The following is an 18,642-nucleotide window of genomic DNA, read 5'->3' as shown; positions in this document are numbered from 1 at the left end:
TGTATTTCATATTATCCGCTTCTGCTATCTGCTACTTCTAGAAATTTTACGTTTTAATTATACAATGTATTATTATATTATATTCATATCAAATTAAGAAACAAATATTTTTTCCAAAAACATAATTAATTATTTGTTATGAATAAAGTATGAAATATTTTAATGAACATTCATCTGCTAAATGTAACTAGAGAGGGCGTAAAAGAATGAAATTTAATAAACCGTTATAGTATTCCCCCTCTTAAGGCATACTATGGATGAAAACCACGGTGTGTACGATCGTGATGAAAACGCCTATACGAAGAAACGTATGGCTTCTAAGTATAGTTAGTATATTGTGTGTAAAGGTTAGGAGCAGGTAAGCGATCTAACGTGGGTTAGGTGAAAATAACAGCTCCTATCACAATGTAGTGTATAATAATGTTTTTGTGATATTATAATAGTAAACGTATATCGATATACGCGTAGATAAAACATCCGTGTGATCCACCACGGAATACATGGATGTTGCGAACGGACAAAAGCCCCTCAGTGAGTGTAATTTACAATTTATTTAATGTAATTTATGAAATTTTATTTTATTTCGAAATAAATTAAATATTTTAGTCCGTTGAATAAAATATTTGTATAGAAATCATTTTTAAAAATTTGAACGTTTATTGAAACTTCGTCTTATATTTATTCATACATATACAAAAAGTTAATTACTCTTTCAATGACATAACATACATTACGATTATGGAAATTTGTTCACCTTACTTATTGAAACTAATTTCTTTTATTTGCTATTCATTTAATACTCGTTTTGTATTTTATGACGAATTACACAATTTATTGGATAAATTTTATAATTTAGGTGGGCAACCTTCTGCCTCTGGTGGTTCAGGGATGGATAAGGGAAAAGAGTGGCAGATGGAATTACTTATGGAAAAATTACGTTCCAAAGCTTCCACATTCAAATCCCTAGTGGAAACCGCCAAAAATTTACGAATGGCCATGTTGGTAAGCGTCTTGCAATATTTTGATAAATTATATTTAGGTAAACATTAATATCTTTTATTATTTTTAATAGGATAAAAGGTTTGCAATTGATAGTGCGGAGAAAGGTCAACTACAAAAATGTTTGGATACTTTGCAACATTCCATTAAAGTAACGTCTCTACAATCTATGGTAGAGCGTTTGGAGAGTTTAACCAGACAATTAGGGTAAATATTTGTGAATAATCTATTTTAGGAAAAATTAAATTAGGTAATTTAGTCAACATTTGTATTGTAATTGTGTTACAGCTTAAAGTTTATGATGTCTGGTCCACCAGGCACAGAATTGTTTATCTCCTCTGATATGTTCTTTTTGGAGGTTCTTTTGGAGCCATCAGGTGTAGTTAAAGATGTTAAAATTCATCACGAAGGGAAAAACGAACAGCAGGTATAGATTATTAGTTTTTGTAAGAAAATAATTTTTGAAATATATTTTATTATATAATAATTCTTAATGACATTTTTGCAGAGCTGTGATGTATTGGTGTCTTGTTTGTCCAGAGGAGACTTCCTTGATTTTACAGTACAATTAGAAGGTTTAGCTTCAATATATCAATTAAATGCTGATAAGAAGGTAAAATGTAAAGCATTTAGTGCTTTACAGTCACTGGAGGCTGATCTGGGTATCTTAGCTCAATTGCAAACATTTATAAAAGAACCTTTTAATCTTGTTCATAAAAGCCCAGTTGGTTAGTGTTAAATCATATTTATTTTTATGAGATTAAGGAGATACAAATTTCCATGATAAGACAAAGATTTTTTATTCCAGGAATCCTTGAACGAAGGAGAGGTGGTCACGCTATGAAGCTGACATACTTTGTTTCTCCTTATGATTTAATAGATCAGGAGAATCGTACCTGTGATGCATTGAATTCAGAAATAGTTATCAAGCGGAAGATTGGTCATTCCGTTACTGTTTGTATGGAAGGTTCGACTGCTCACAAGTTGCCTACATCTAGTATCATAACTGTAAATAGAAGTCCTACAGGAAAAAGGTTTGTAGTTTTTTACGAAATATGTACAGTACATTGATCTTAATGATCAATTTCTTATTGATAACTAATATTTTGTAGTACTCCATCATATGCTCCGTTAACTGGTACAAATTCCTCGGTATTACCCGCTTGTTTTGTATTGAAGCTCGCCAAGAAAATGCCGATGTGCATGGAACTAGTGCGTAGGATACAGAAAGTAACAGAATTAGAATGTGGAGACATATCCGCTCCCCATCCATTACTTAGTTTAATTATTCAGCATGCCAGTGAAGGACAACAGGATTGTCGGAATAACAGAGGACTTTATGTTGTATGTGAAACATTTTACGTGATATTTAATAATTAAAATCTTATGCTATTTTAAACGTTACTTTCTGTTACAGACTTTACCCGATCAACAGCACTGTTATTTCATGACAGAGAACAAAAATATGGAAGGTGTGTTAGTGTGTAGTATTCCTTTTACTCATCCGGCGCATGTCCCACAAATCTTGGTATACTTGCGTCAACAAGCGCTCTTTAATACGTTAATCGCTAGTTGCGTTAGACCTATGGCTCGGCAAGATCCAGAACATGCAACTATATTCGAAGTAAGCTCTTTATCATGGCAACACATATCGGTAAGTTTGGAGCATCCTTTCGAAGAGACAATGGCAACAGCAGAGTTGGATTTGACGGATATCTCTGCGCTCAAGTGCAAATTGTATGGCATAAGTATAACGAACACGGAACAAACGTCAGATCTGACGGGTAAAGTCTTGCAGAAGTGTTTAAGTATACCTCTGACAATGAGAATTCTCATGAAGTCGTGGGAGAGTCGTGACTCTTTAAGTACGATGAACAATCTGAATAGCGGAAATGGAAGCTATAATGTAAATCTCGGTTCCGGAAAAGATCAGAATAGCCAGAATGGTTCCGGGATGCCCGACTTCACTAACGGAGAAACGAAAATCAAACAGGAACCTGGGTTGAATAATGGAAATGGAACAATGGGGAGGCAACAGTTGTCGCAACAGCAGCAGCAACAACAGCAACAGCAACAACAGCAGTCTTTTTTAGATGCCGGAACGGAGAATAGTATCGGGTTTCCGTCGTATTCCGGCCAATCCGATACCGCGACTACTGCTATGTTAAATCCATTACAATTGGGAGCGTTACTTGGACAGGCAAAAAACTCTATGTCCAATCCAATGAATGAACGTACAAAAAAAACACGTAAAAGAAAAACCGCGGATGGTATTTGGCGAAGTCCCAAAAGAAAGGGAGACGAGAGTGCTGAAATATTACTGGAAAGTTCTAGTTCAGATTCTACGCCCTTAGGTACACCAACCGGTGGTAGAGAAAATTTAAACGAGACAAGAACATCTACGCCAACATCAGCTACAAGCTTAACCAGTGGTTTGGATTTTTCTAATTTGGATCCAACGGATATTTTAGGAACGGATAAGAGCTCCGATTATGATATTGACAATGAGAGCGAGATAACGGAAGTTCACGATTTGCAAGACGTGGAAGAATTGATCAAGCGCGATCGTAAATCGAGGAAGAGAGAGGAGAAAAAGAGTCCGATTATTTTTGAAGAGAACAAAAGTCTGGTGCCGCCATCCGTAAGTATAACGCCTATTTCAAGCAGTAGTTTGGGTCAGACTGCGAACTATAACTCTGTACTTACGGGGATGGGTTTGGAAAGGAGGCCAGGCATTGAAATAATACCGATAGCATCGTCACCGCAAGCCACTTTACCGAGCTCTATTACTATAACCCCAATAGCTGGGCCGACACAGTCGAAAAGTTTGACGGATGAACGTAGAGAACGAAAAAGTTCCAAGGGCAAGTCGACAGAGGATAAGGGGAAGTTGGAAAAAAGACGTAAGCGTAAGAGGGAGGACAGTCCTATGGGACCGCCACCGGATAAAATACCATCTAAACAAGATCCTTTGTCGAAACCAGTTTCAGTGAGCATAAAACCGACTGAATCGCCGCCAAATTTGAGTTCACGACCGTCATCACCTGCCGCGACATTAAGAAAATTTAGTTCGTCTCCGACGCACACCAGTCCACTTGCTCTCGTAGGTAAGTCCAGTCCTACATTGAAACAGTCAACAAACAAGCCAGTGCAAAGTCCAAAGCACTCTCCGGTCTATAGCAGTAGTCCCAAACATACGCCAGTACCTGCGAGTGTGAGTCCGAAACACGGCACTTCGTCACCGAAGCACGGCAGTTCAGCGAGCACTGGTAAGCCGAGTATGTCTGCGCTGAAATCTGCGGCGAATTCACCATCCAGTAAAACCACTGATTCTGGACAATCAAAAATAAAATCTTCGTCATCGTCGAGCAAAGACTCCAATCGAGAGAAGGAGAGAAAAACATCGTCTTTAGCCTTCAGTGGATCGAGTGGTCATCAGAGTCCGAAGACGAAGTCTTCCAGTGGTAAGTTAAAACAACTGGAATTAATACCTAGCGGGGAAACGCAATCTACTTTGCCTAGCAGTGGAGGCAGCACACCACCATCGGGCAATTCTGAACTTGGAAAGTCAGCCATCGCTCAACAAGCGAGAAACAGAAAGGGCTCGTTGAGTGCCGTTATCGATAAGCTGAAGAACGCTCAGCATTGTACGGATGATAGTGGCAACGGTGGGACGAAGTCAACAACTAGTGGAAGTGGTAATTCGAGCGGTCAGAAAGAAAGAAATGTTGGAAGCTCTTCGAATAAAACCGCAGAAGGAAAGTGTATTAGTAAAAATTCATCTATGGATACGAAAAATCCTGCAGAGTATATGGTAAAGCATAGTTCCGATGGAATGAAGATAACAATTAATAAAACTCGCACGAAAGATTCCAAGTCTGGTACGAATCTTAAATTGTCTTCTTCCTCGGCGTCTGTTGCTACTGGAACATCTTCGAGTTCGTCCACGTCGTCGACAGCTATATCCGGTAATGGTTCTCCGAAAACGCACACTGGTTTGAAGCCAGGGGTAAGCTCCGGTCCTGCATCAAAGAAACCATCGTCTCAAACATCCCCAAAGCTATCTGGATCCTCCTCTTCCGGTTCTGGCGGTAGTAGTGGAAACAAAGGAAATCTTCTAGGACAAAAGATGTTGTCTGCCTTGAAGTCTATTTCAGGGTCGAATTCTGGAAGCGGTAACGGAGCTGGAGGAATCAGTGTTGGGAGTAGCGGTAGTAGTGGATTACTTTCTAAAAATGTGATGTCCTCCAAATCTTCTTCGAGTTCTCCGAAAACAGCAAGTTCCGGTGTGACGGATCTCAGTCGAAATCGTGATAAATCCCGATTATCAAAGTCTAGCGACAAAAGTATATTTCCTTCAAAAGGAATCGGGGATACCAGAAAATCAAGTCCGTCAGGATTACGAGAGGAGAGCGAGAGTGAAAGAGCGTTCAAGCTGCTGGCTGCTCATGCTTCCATGTCGAATCTATCGAATTTACCCAATTTACCGCCGCAGTTGGTCGTCGAAGGCCTCATGAAACAGCTGGATACTAAATTTCAAATACCCAAATTGTCCGCTAGAGCTAACGCAGACTCTAGCGACAAGAAATCAGAGAAGTTATCCATGCTTCCCGATAGTGGAAAAACGTTGGACAATCTTGCCACAAAGCAGACGTCGGAACAGGGAAAACTACAAACTTTATCGAACACGTCGAGCTCCGCTTCTAAGACAGCCTCAGAGGATCAATCGAGCCAGGGTAGAAGAGACCATGTACAAACGAAACCTGACAATCTTTCCATGACAAGCGCTGCCTCGGTAATAAATCTCGGTACGGACAGTACCAGTAACCTTCTACTTCCTAGTTTATCTAGTGGAAGCTCGCACGACTTGGACGTTCCTACGAATCTCTCGATGCAGTCAACCGAGAACGAATCTCGCGACAAAGAGTCACCGATGAGTAGGACTAGCACGCAATTTCTGAGTAGCAGTTTAAATTCCACTGTTGTTGGTAAAGACGACACTAGTGGTCCGGTAATGGCCGTTCTATCCAAAGCATCCGATTCACAGCCTAATAGTAAATCCGTCTACCCCACGATGATGACGACAGGCACGATAACTAGCGGAAGCGGCACAGTTACAACGAGTTCCGGTAGCGGAACCTCAGAAAGCTTGAATCTAAGTATCAAGCCAGTGGACGTCACGTTGACAAAATACAAATCCGACGATAAGAAGCAACAACCATCGCAGCAGTCTCAGCAACAGCAACAGCCTCAGCCACCTCAGCCGCAACAGCAACAATCTCAACAACAAACGTCACAGTCACAACAGTCTCAGCAGCAACAAATACAAACACCGCAAGTTCCGTCTTCCGGAGGATCTTCCTCTTCGTCTTCGTTGGGAACAACGGTGTCTTCGGAGGGTTCCTCGAGTACGATGAAGCCTCCTGGCACCGAGATACCTACAACGACGTCTCAAGAAGCTGCTGAAATGCTTCTGGACTTTTCTACGCCGAAGGAGGTAGCTAAGAGTCTGAACTTCACCAGTATCCCCGAGCGGGCCATGACCCAGGCAGCTTCGGTTCGCAGGAACACGCCACCACCTCCACCGCCTGCATTTCCAGCGAGTCCTTCCGTGAGTGTGCACATCGTGAAAAGTCCTGCACCCTCACCGAGGGTCATCCCGCCCTCGCCTCACTCCGCTTCGCCGTGCATCACCGATGACGAGCTGATGGACGAGGCGCTGGTGGGAATGGGCAAATGAAGGTTACTGAAACTTTAGATTTAATTTTAGCCGCGACTGGTACAGGGTGTCCTGAAAGGCTGGCTGACTGGCTGCTGTTGAATTAGTCGGTCCTGCTCCGCTGTGCTCCACGTTTTCGTCCGTTCTTTTTCAAATATGATATCGTGGTGCACAGCCTGGAATTGTCGTCCAGTTAATTGGCGCTCCTCGAATTTTTGAAACGTTGGGTGAAGGAATGTCTTTATCAGATGATTTTTAATAATTTGGTATCTTTGTTGTATCTATCTTTTTATTTCTCTTTGGTTGCTTGGTCAGTAGAGAGTAGAGCTAAAGAATGAAGTTTACAGGCGAAAAATATGGTAAGATATTTCTCGTTTTTTTATAGAGGAGCAATTTTCAAATTCAATTTCTTGACATCTAATTCTACATCAAAGCCATCTTTATGCATTTGATTTTGAGATTAAGTATATTAATATATTAATAATAATATATTAATAATGATTTCTTACCATCTTGAGTGTATAAAAGTATTAATAATGTTAGTTAGTTATATAGACTATTGTTAATTAAATTAAACTAACATAGGGTTTATATCTCTTCGAATTTATCAGGTCATGCACTTTTTTAGCTATTTCATATCAAAAAATCTCTTTTTACTCATCGACTGATATAAAAATCAGGAGATCAATAAAAGTAAAGTCATATCTTTCTTGTGTGATCTTCGAATGTCATGGGAACATAATTGTTTGATATGTAAAAGTGGGAGGATTGCTAGTTTTTGTTCAATCTTATCTTTGATGATTTTAAGCGAAAATGTATGCGCTTGTATTTGAATGTTTATTACTGCATGTTATTTACAAAGATATGAAAGATCGTTGTATCCAAATTTAATATTCAACATCGTTTCGTATTAATTATTAGTATTGATCGATCTTGCCCAATCTACAATTACTTACTTCTTACGCTTTCTTGATAATATCCAAATAAATTTATGAAATTGACTAATCACAATAAAGAAAACATATGCTGGTTTAAGAACCAGATGTGAACAAAGCAGATCATTCTGATCTTAGATTATTTAAATTTTTTAAATAATTAATTTTATCTAATCTGTAGGCTACGAGAGATTGAACAACGATTTGATTTGATCGAGTCTGTTACCAATTCCAGCGTTATTGAGTACGTGTAAATGTAAATATCTTTTCTTACCATATTTTGTCTTCTTTAACTAGACAAATATCTTTGTAAATTAATATCCATTTACACAAACATTTTCGCTCAAATTATGTATGTTTTGTAAATTATGAAAATATTATCCGAGATCTTACGAATGTTAGAAGAATTTGTATGGTCGAAAATATATCTTCCTACGAGTTATGCGTTAAGAATTCTCAGGCGAGCGCATTACTTATGTTTCTCAAAGGTTAAATAATTGATAAATGTCAGAAGGGGACACCCTGTATATAGCAGAGAATTTTCACTTCTCCTGAAATGTCCTGCCGAATATAAATATAGTTTACGTCCCCGTATGCGAATCTCGAGCAAGTTCAATTTTCTTATGCATATGTATAAATATATATAAATATATATATAAAAGAAAGCATACAAAAAAAGGAAGGAGAAATGAAAAAGAGAAACTGGGAGAAAGAGAAAAACAAGCGGTCCCTTTGTAAAGATACTTTAAAGATATAGGAACGAAGATTTAATCAGCGTGTATATCAAAGTGATTACTATTATAAATAAAATTCATATGCCGCGATTGACTCTAGACTAGCAATAAAACAATTGTTTATAGATTTCTAAGAGAGAGAAAGATAGCGTGTGTGAAAAAGAGTGAACGTTGTACTAAATGATTGCGACATACGAGGAATAATATAGACAAGGACATAACGAGTTATTTTCGATAGAAATCCATGTTGGACAATATTTATAAGGGCACCGTAGAATGGGCATATGGTATTAAATATATTGACAGGATATTTCTCGATTGGCGTATTTCATATATCTGGAATTTTTACTAATTACAGAATATAAACGTTTCGAAGATAATAATAATTTTAGCGAAAATTTATTTATATTTGAAATTATGGATATTTGAAGAAAGGGAAGAATGATTGATTATATCAAATACTATGTTGTTATTGACATAAATTTTGCTCGTTTTTCATCAGAAACTTTCTCAAGTTATATGGAATACACTATTTTGAAAATATCATGGATACGGAGAAATTTTGTTCGACGAGGAGCCGTGAGAAAGGTAGATTATATAGCCAATTTATCGAGTCCTTTATCTTTACCTTCCTGTTCTTGTACTCGCTTCAATTGTCCTTCCTCGTAACCGTGTTCTTCGGTAGTTTACAACGAAGAAAAGTCAATGTTTCGATATGGCAAAAGTTGTTCCCATAGTTCGAGTAATTCTCGTTTGACAAATTACATGAATATTTATGAAGAAGAAGAAAGAAACAGTAAAGGAAAGAGAAAAAGTCAACATTTGTTAACGCATCGAAAATCATCTTTGTCACGTATTAATGATAAAACTTTACATCGACAATGAGAATTAATCGCATAGTTTCGTTTAACACGATGCTTCGTTTTCACAAAAAAAAAAAAAAAAAAAGAAAAGATATTTTAGAATGAATGGGTTTCTGACGAAAGAAAGTCACGGAATGATCGAAGCATCGAAGGACACGTCGCGATGATGAAAATTGAGCTTGTAAACAATTTTCTGTAAACCAGTTCACAAAATTTTTACGGAATCTTATTGGAATCGATACGTTTTGATTAGAATATTTTTCAAGTGTCCTCAGTGTTTCAGCTGCGTGGTGGAAAATTGTGTATCAAAGAAGTAAACGGAAGGGAAGAGATAGTAGGTACCAAGTGCCAAGTAGAGGTAAAAAAGAAGAAAGGAAGAACGACAATTTTCGAGGATGGAGTTTTAATCCTTTGGCTTTGATGCTTCCTACTATTTTCGTTTCAATATGGAATTGCTTATCTCACGGAATTAATGTTTCCAAATGAACTAATTTTTATTTAATTTCTAAATAGTCAGATCTGTTTCACTTAAGTTTAATTAATAATTAATATTATTTTTCAGGATGAGTTTATCGGTAATAATACATACATATTATGTTTTTCAAAGGATTGAAATTCTGATCTTAAGAAAATAACGTTGTCTTTGTACAAATTAGACAAAAATGTTTCGGTTTAAAGATTGAATAAACGTCAACGAAAATTAGATGTATCGATCTGTGTTGCATTTATTCGATGTTTGAACCAAAGATTAAGACAAGAGAACAGACACAGAAGTTATATGAATAAAGTAAGCGAGTTATATGTCTGTTGCGGATAATTAAGAGATATTAGAGAAAAAGCGAGAGTAAGAAAGAGAAGATTAAAAGTGAATTAAAATAACGACGTACAGATCATTTTCCAAGTGTAAATTTGACGAAAATTGTATTTTCGAGCGGGAGTACCGTACCGTAGACAATACTTTGCTCCGATGGATAAAAGAAAAAATAAAAAAGAAGATAAGATGAGAGGAATAAAGAAATTCTTGAAGAGGAAATTGTCCGGTGCTCCCGAGGGAAAAATATGGTTTATTTTTTCAATACTCACGATGGTGTACATATACCTAGAAGGCGTTTGCGCTGCGTAAACGGTGCTGTAATAAAATAAAAAATATACAAATACGATAACTGATAAATATTGAATTTAATTAATTCAACGTGAACGAAAGGAAGGAAGATATGAGAATGTGAGAGATGTTCAGTTAGCCACCATTTCATTATTTCTATAATTATTTATTTGAACACAGGTACAAATAATGCAATTTTGTTTTTATTATTTATCCCTCTTCTCTGAGATATTCCGAATGAAATATATTGTGGCAAAACTTCCCAAATTGCGCATCAGCTGTGAAGAAGAAAAAAAAAAGGAGTAAAAATGTAAGCGACATAAGTTCAATTTTGAAAGTTTGAAATCTTTTATCACCTGTTTCTTCAATCTTCCACCAAAGTGTTAAACCTAATTTCATTTCGCGACACTTGTTATTAAAGTTTTTTCGGTTTAAGAACTGCAACGTTTTCGCTTTCCTCGAAAGCAAAGGAATTTTTTGTTAGAAAATTGAAGATGTTACGACTGTAAAATTTCAGATGTAATTTAACGTACCGTGAAAACGTCGCGTGAAACTTGGAAGAATTTTATGGATTGTACATATGGAATATGTTTATTTCTCTATGATACACGTGCGTGAAATATGTTCCTCTGGTTCAGAATGAATATCGATAATGCAGTGCCGGTTAGTTTATGCTGTATGGAATATTTCGTCAGGATCAATAGTCCTGTGGTTTGAGACGATTTCTGGATCGTCCCATTTCCAGAAGGACGTGTACTTTCAAGCGAGAAATTGTGAATGTTTCGATTTTGATCGATCGGATTATGAATACATGTACTTATGTACTGATATTGATAGTAATCGTTGTTGTGAATATGAAAAACTAGTTTCTGTAAAGAGTTTTCCTTAAGAAGTTTAAGTTTAATCGAATTGTTGAAAGAGAAGAAAATGGAAATACAAATCTGTGAAGGAACCTCTGTATAAATGTAACTGTATTAGCGCGTACATGTACATTTAAGCGTCGACTTGTATAGAGAAAAAGAAGATATATACATATAATTATAAAGTATATATATATATATATAATTATCTTCATCGACGAGTGTCTTCGAATACACGCTGAATTCTCGGGACACGTATGTAAGCCTTGATAATAAAGACTATGTCTTTTTTTGGAAATTCGCGCGTTTCTTCAACTTTGGTTCTATCAGAAGTTACTAAAGACAAAAAAAAAAAAAAAAAGGAAAAAAGAGGAAAGGGGAAGGAGAGAGGAGTAAATATAACATGAGAAAACAAATAATAGTCGTTTATTTCATTGTTTTATACATATACGTATACACCTCCGTCCATAACTATTTGGACTTATAATAAAATCCATAAGTATTACGTGTTTGTAGATTTCGCATAAACATTTTACAAAGGTCAATTTAACGAATCATTGTGTTACTATAATCATACTACTGCAATCGTGATATTGTTCTTAGATAGTATAAATAATATCTATTAAAAATTAATTTATAAATTAATATAAAATTGATATCATCTAAAGGTATCTGAAGATATAGAAATACCGAATTTCACAAGAAATAAACGTATCAAATAGATCGCATCGTGAAAAAACAGACGAGAGACAAACTTATGTGAAACTTTCTTTTATCATCTCGATGATTTCTATATGTTAATAAATATTGCTCAATATCTCCGAAAAGTAACATCAAGGATAACGCAATAAATCCATAAAAGAAATTGAAATCTACGCGAAATCTGCAAATGTGTAAATGCTCGAAAGCTTATGGATGGGAGTATTACATGATACACATTGATACCTAGCATACAAACATTATCATTCAAACATTATCATTTTTCTTTCTCTAATTAAAAGATTATGATTCCTTTCTTAGTTATAATTCCTTGGCTTTTATTTCTCGGTCATCTCTCTAAAATTAAAGAGATGGTATTTTATAATTCATAAGATACAACTCATGAACCATAAATTGTACATCTTAGATATATAATATATATACATGTGTATATTTTATAGCTTTACGCAATGCTCTGTGTTTAATTCCTTCTGCTTCAGATAATTCACGATAGATCTATACTAATTTATACAGCTTCGGTTATAGCGTTCTTCAAATATATCTGAAATTCAATAACCACTGGCAAAAATCCTCACACAAACAAGTTCACAACATATTCAGAACGTCTATTCGAATAAAACTTAAAACATTCGTTATCCCTCACTTAAAAATACACGCCCAACTTCTGGGGATGAAAACGTCCCAGAAATCGTCTCGAACCGGAGGACAATTGATCCTGGCGAAATACTCCATGCAGTATAAGCTAACCATTACTCCATTACCTACGCTCAAGCTGAACCACATGAAAACGTTTCCAGCAGTCTTCAATACAAACACGACCGTGAGGCCAATAACACCGAAAAGAATCAGCATAACTGGATAAAAGAAATGGGTGGTGAAGCTGAGGATGTATTCGTGAATGATCGCCGAGATAGCGAAGACCGCACAAGTAGATATAGTCCTGTTTCCTGGAGTCAGGATCTCGTACATGTCCTTGTAAATGTAAGTGTATAACCAGTCGTGTACCACGATGTTCCAGGTTCGATAATAAGTGCTGAAGCAGATCGAGTTCCACCAATCCTGCAATTCGAATGGTATAACATAAATTTACTGCCACTTTGTCATTGTGTTATGCGTGTATAAATAATCTATAAAGAGAGAATCCATGAATCGATGAACGTCCCATAAGAAAGTTGCGATAGATCGGAAGGAGTAGATAGATTGGAAAGAACGATGACGAAGCATCAACATGAACACGATGGATTTGATGCAACGATCCCGATGACTCAGGTAGGCTGTTAGGAAATTCGAGATGCCAGAAGCATTTAGAGTATATTATGCGGTTTTGTGAATGGAATTTGGAGGCTGTGATATTTTTTCTTTTTTTTTTTTTTGCTGACTGTTCGTTGGTTTCCAGGATATATGTGTCATGCGTTGAGGTAATCTTTCATTGAGCGTGACGTTGAAGATGTTTAGAAACTTACTTTATAAAACATCTTGTCAGCGAATCGTAACAGTTCAGCGGTAGCATTCATCCAACAATGCAGGAGAAGATAAAAACCGCAAACGAACATTAAAATGCCAGGCAGCATCGAGCTGAGAATATTGAGTATCATTTTTCCCACTTCGACTGGATGTTTCCCAAAATCCCGATAGTTTGGATATAACAAACGCTCGTAGAGAAGCGCAACGAAAATGATGATCGTTATTACTTCGACGAAATTCGACAGAACGACGTTCCATCGAATGCGCTTCGACCTAAACAGTGGAATATTTCATATGTTACATGTAAACGTTTATTTCAAATAATATGTCGATCTTTCTTCTATATTTACTTATCTTATTTATACATGAGATTGAAATTTAAGATTAGAATGTGTATTTTTGATATTCAAAATTTGTTTCTCGCATGATTCTTCTATTTCTTAACAAAGTGCAAAATCTAAGATTGAAATATTTATAGAACAGTTTATTTTCGAGCGTATCCAAATCTTTGATCGTAGCTTTCGATATTTGCAATTTTTATCTCTTGTAGACTGATAAGAAGAATCAAAATACCGATTGTTCTTTCGATAGAATAATTATCAAGTGCTCGAAATCTTGATAATTCGATTTGCAGCTTAATATTTTAGTACTTACAGATCTATCGCGTATGCTATCTCGAGAGCCATTTAAACTGGAAAAGATCATTCAGCGACACAGATAGTCATTTTTAAAGACGTAATAATACATTTTGAAAAGCTTTCTCATATCTTAAGGCGTAATATTTCCTCGTGTCGATTCTTGAATCTCGATTTTCACACGATAGAATGATAGATTTAAGGAATACTTTGATTCAATATACGTAAATTTGGTTGTTATAGAAAGAGAAGAAAATATTCTAGATATTTTGGAGAACGTTAAATTTCAGCTCACGTATAACATCGTATAACGATAATCATTGAATTTAAGTATAATTCTAAGTTTTCAACTTACCTAGGATATCTGTCTTGGTAAATGAGAGTTGGTGCGAACAAGAAATAGAGATACTTTGAAAAACCAGGTGGCTGTGGTATTGGTGTATCTGAATGAGGTTTAAAGGATAAAAATTTTGGTGCAACGCTTCTTATGAATGCATGAATCTTCATGACTAGCCGGACCTATGAAATGCATAAGAAGGTACATTTTTATTTTGCAATTTTACGAGTATTTTAATTTAACGAGTATTAATTTATGACTGATATACATTACAAATACCTATTCTCAATTCTCAATTGTAAAAAGATTTTTCTCCAGAAATTATATGTATAGGAATATATTCCTTACATGAATTTTATGAAAAAATTAATTAGGCAAATGTTAGTAAATAATTACATGATATTTTCTTTCCACTACCGATAGAAATTATTCGTTTGTAATCAAATAAGATTTCGAGAAAACGATTTAATCTCGCATGATTTGATTAGTCAACGACAATTGCTATAAAATATACTTACTTGCTCCATAAGAATGATCATACTAGATGCAAAGGGCAAATCGTTGTCGAGTAAAGCTTTGGTAGGAAGTACAAATAAGAAAGTCAGATATAGGATGATGCCTGCTAGCCATAGGTAATCCCAAACTTCTTTGGCAAAAGCTGCAAAAAAAATTTGTAAGCATCGGTAGCTCGAAGTTTATTAAAATCTTCTTATTAAAATTAAAATTGAGTCGAAATTGACTTACAATTTGGCGCGTATTTGAGGCGACGAGTGGCCCAACAACAGAAAGTGGGGTATACTCCTAGAACCGATGACTTCATAAGGGTCCAAATGAGCAATACTATTGGAAATTTACCAAAACCAGCTCGCACTGTGTCGATGCCGAGATTAGGCCTGAAAGAGTAAATTATGTGGACGATCGAAGATTTTTGCACGTATTATATTCCATAGTACTTTTCTATCTTATTATTCTCTGTTATGTTTCTTGGGTCACTTCTCATCTAATCGTATTTTTCTATCGTTGCTAAGAAATTGTTTAAAGTTGTGGAAAATACGAAAGATAATTCGATACGTCTCACTTCTTATTTCAATCTTATGGCAAAGTTTTATCTAAAACGTCAAAGTATTTTTTGCCTCATCGAAAGAAAAGTGAAATTGAGACACAAAAATTCAAAAACTCTAACAGGATCAATTAATTTCAATTCGAAGGTTTCCCTTTCTATTACTTCCAATACGACGATCTTTCTTGTTTACATCGAGCTCGATTTTACATAATAATCGATTCGAGTAAATATTTTCTCGAGTGTTGACTCTTTTTGGTAAAGAAATATTAAGATAAATGAGTGCAAGGAGTACGCGTGTACTTACGAGCCTATGTGACGGATATCGTACGCAGCGGTGTGTATTAAGAGAATTATCAACATTGCTACGATGGCATTATAAAGGGTACGAATATGTTTAATCTCGTACAGGTCGGTCAATAGAGAATTTCTTTGAAGAAATTGTTTGGTAGGTAACATGTTCTCCTTTGTTGCTTTCCTATAGTAAAATGACAATGAAACGATCAATATTTAAGAAATTAGATTTAACGCTCAATTACTTGCGACAAAAATATCAATTGACGTAAATTAAATCTTTTTTTTTTAACGTGGATCATGAAAAAAAAAAAAGAAAAGAAATGGACTGAAATTGCGAAATTATCTAATTCGCGAAAACAGCTTTGGATATGCAAGTACATTTGTACTTAAGTTCAATGTATCTTGCTTTATACTTTTATCATGTTTTCATAGCACGTATACAAAATTATGATAGCACGAAGGAATGTTATTTTATCGTTCATGTCTTGGTTCCTTTGCTTATTAATCTTTGCGAACACAGTTTACAATTCTTTTTTTTCTTCTCTCTAATATAATGTAGCTTTGTTTTTAGCTTTCTGACCACAATATTATTCTTTATAATTTTACTATTGTTATCAGTTTTTGAATGTTGTACATATACATATGCTGTGTACAAACAATAGAATACACTAAAGTTTGTCGAATCGGGTCAAAGCGGTTAAGCGCGAGGTCAGACCTTTGTTTCACAGCTAAATGTTTGCGTGAATTATTTATTCGAAAATTGCCACCTATATCTTCCAAGAGAAAGATTGTTCTCCTTTCTTTGTCATTGTCAATTGGCTACCATAGTGTTGTACTCGCATGAACCATGGACAAACAAATAATTTTGGATGCAATTTAAACGAAATATAAAATTGAAATTTTCGTTTCGAATCTAAAGAAACAAATATGAAATGAATCTTTTTACTTCAACGGATTAAATTCCTTTTTTTACGTTTGAGAATTCTTTTTCGAAAAAGTATTTGACCTTTTCCTGATTTTGATAAAATACAATGAAGCAAACGATTTAATTAACTTGCGATAATTCACACGAGTAAAATAATTTGTCAATTTAAAAAATAATTGATATCGAATAGTTGCTCCCGAAGAATGGATTTGAAGCATAAGGAATGCAATAGTGTAAGTCGAAAGTAATGTGAGCATAGAAGAGTGTAATATCAAGGTTTAAGTGCGATTATGCAATTACGTTCTGTTAGAGTATTTCTCGGACTCCGTCAGATCTTTCAACTCCGTTGAATTGAATCTGCTCATTATTTCCGATATCATATCGTTCATTTGGCTGTTAATGATCTCCAAAATGTCTTGCCTAATTTCCTGTAGAAAAAAAGATAATTATATTTTATTATCGCCTTTAACAAGTTTATTTTATAAAGTCAATTTTAACTTTTAACAAGCCCATAGCGTCCAGTAATCGATTAATTCGCCCGTATAATAATGTTTCCAATTTATCTTTTAGTGCTTTTACAATAATCATGCAATTGAACGCTTTCATTATTAATTAATTTCACTTAATCGAATCAAACGAATCAGTTGTAATGAACATATGCAAATTTACAATTTCCTGTATTTTACAATAGTTCCAAAAATTAATTAGATCGATCGTGTATGTGTTTGATCAATTATCTATACGAAGAATTAATTATATTTATCAGATTCCTCTATTAAAATTAAACGAGTTTGTGAATTAGCAAGAAACGAACATCTGGCGTTACCATCTGTTCTCGAATTTTATTGGATTCCATTAAGAAGACAACATTCAGATGAATTAATATAAATCGATTATACTATACGTGAATTATTATAAATTACAGTTTGATTTTTCACACCTGCATTTGTCCTTGCACTTCATTGATAATTATATCACGCACTTCGCCTTGCTTGAATTTGGTAGACATCTCTGCAATAAAGTAATAAAAAGATACAATGCTTGCAAGATATTCAAAACTTAGCTTTAATCGTACTCTCATCTGTCAATTGCAATTATTTTCCTGTCGTTCGAAAGAAAATTTCGGAAAGCACATATCTGTATCGAGTACAATTTCCGCTTTAAAGGTAACAATATCAATATCGCTATAAAATCAATTCAGCACGTACTTTGTGTCTTCAGATCCTCCTGCGTCTCACTGGTATTCTCACTGGTATTCTCACTGGTATTCTCACTGGTATTCTCACTGGTATTCTCACTGGTATTCTCACTGATAACGTGTTCCATCATAGTTCTTTATTCGTTTTCCCTTATCTGCGATTCAACGATTCATTATTTTATATTCAATGAACCTCGGAGGACCTCGATACCGGTCAGGTTTCACGAAAATACCATACGGTTGGCAATTCACCCCGGAAATATTGGAATAATCTGCGCCAAGTATCCCGAGATCTGTACAGATATCGCTAAATCGTGACAAACCTGTGGATCAACCAAGCGAATATTACTGAAATCGTAGGCACTCGATCCGAAGGAAATAGTATTTTGCTTGATCTTGTGAATTAATTTATTGTTCGTAGAGCTTCGGAGACGAGTTGATTGAAAAACGCATACGACGATTCGAAGAGCTAATATATCTAATAGCCACTTCAACGGCAATGATGTTTAAAAAACAGATCGATTTCGAGTGTCGATGATAGAAAAAGAAATCGTTTCGAAAACGTTGACGATTTAAAATCGGTTCGAGCACTACGATAATTCGAATCCATTCAATTTGGTCTCTTTAACCGATAATCGACTTAGCCGATTTTCACGACCAAAGAGGTTCGAAGACGAATCGACCGAACGACGTCAGAAGGTAGAGAAGCGTTTACACTATACGAGGCGCAAACCGCTACTGATCCATCGGCCGGATCGGGAAGAGCACAAGCATATAGAACGTACAAGTATACA

General features: G+C 35.6%; 2 protein-coding genes across 4 annotated transcripts; one reads left to right on the top strand and one right to left on the bottom strand.

Annotated features, from left to right (window-relative positions):
- The first annotated feature begins 237 nt into the window (after positions 1-237).
- On the top strand, positions 238-11,544 carry LOC132906611 (mediator of RNA polymerase II transcription subunit 1). Of its 3 annotated transcripts, none has more exons than XM_060958927.1 (9): positions 238-531; positions 857-1,002; positions 1,073-1,206; positions 1,288-1,426; positions 1,508-1,727; positions 1,808-2,033; positions 2,112-2,343; positions 2,417-6,610; positions 6,770-11,544. In XM_060958927.1, the coding sequence occupies exons 1-9, from the start codon at positions 501-503 to the stop codon at positions 6,818-6,820; spliced, it is 5,373 nt and encodes a 1,790-aa protein (XP_060814910.1). In that variant the 5' UTR covers positions 238-500; the 3' UTR covers positions 6,821-11,544. The 3 variants fall into 3 exon arrangements, with proteins under 3 accessions (XP_060814910.1, XP_060814907.1, XP_060814908.1); XM_060958924.1 differs by having other exon boundaries at positions 247-358; positions 444-531; positions 2,417-11,544; XM_060958925.1 differs by having other exon boundaries at positions 251-358; positions 2,417-11,544.
- An 856-nt stretch (positions 11,545-12,400) lies between these two features.
- Positions 12,401-18,642, bottom strand: LOC132906621 (sterol O-acyltransferase 1). The gene is made up of 10 exons (XM_060958962.1): positions 17,966-18,642; positions 17,859-17,917; positions 17,591-17,661; positions 16,951-17,078; positions 15,736-15,906; positions 15,113-15,261; positions 14,887-15,026; positions 14,387-14,550; positions 13,396-13,669; positions 12,401-12,991 (listed from the first exon to the last, which is right to left on the bottom strand). Exons 1-10 carry the CDS (start codon positions 17,977-17,979, stop codon positions 12,572-12,574), a joined length of 1,590 nt encoding a protein of 529 aa, XP_060814945.1. The 5' UTR covers positions 17,980-18,642; the 3' UTR covers positions 12,401-12,571.

This window comes from Bombus pascuorum, chromosome 5 (assembly GCF_905332965.1).
Source record: "Bombus pascuorum chromosome 5, iyBomPasc1.1, whole genome shotgun sequence".
NCBI lineage: Eukaryota > Metazoa > Arthropoda > Insecta > Hymenoptera > Apidae > Bombus > Bombus pascuorum.
The sequence above is the reverse complement of the archived record's forward strand: the minus strand, read 5'-3'. Positions and strand labels throughout refer to the sequence as shown.

Bases quoted from the DNA above. Each gene is read 5' to 3' on its own strand.
- LOC132906621 (XM_060958962.1), bottom strand. The intron at 17,079-17,590 runs GTGTGAAAAATC...TTTTTTCTACAG, and splicing joins AAGTGCAAGGACAAATGCAG to GAAATTAGGCAAGACATTTT. The intron at 12,992-13,395 runs GTAAGTTTCTAA...TTCGAATTGCAG, and splicing joins CTGACAAGATGTTTTATAAA to GATTGGTGGAACTCGATCTG.
- LOC132906611 (XM_060958924.1), top strand. From the start codon at position 501: ATGGATGTTGCGAACGGACAAAAGCCCCTCA. The intron at 532-856 runs GTGAGTGTAATT...TTTATAATTTAG, and splicing joins GAACGGACAAAAGCCCCTCA to GTGGGCAACCTTCTGCCTCT. The intron at 2,344-2,416 runs GTATGTGAAACA...TTTCTGTTACAG, and splicing joins ATAACAGAGGACTTTATGTT to ACTTTACCCGATCAACAGCA.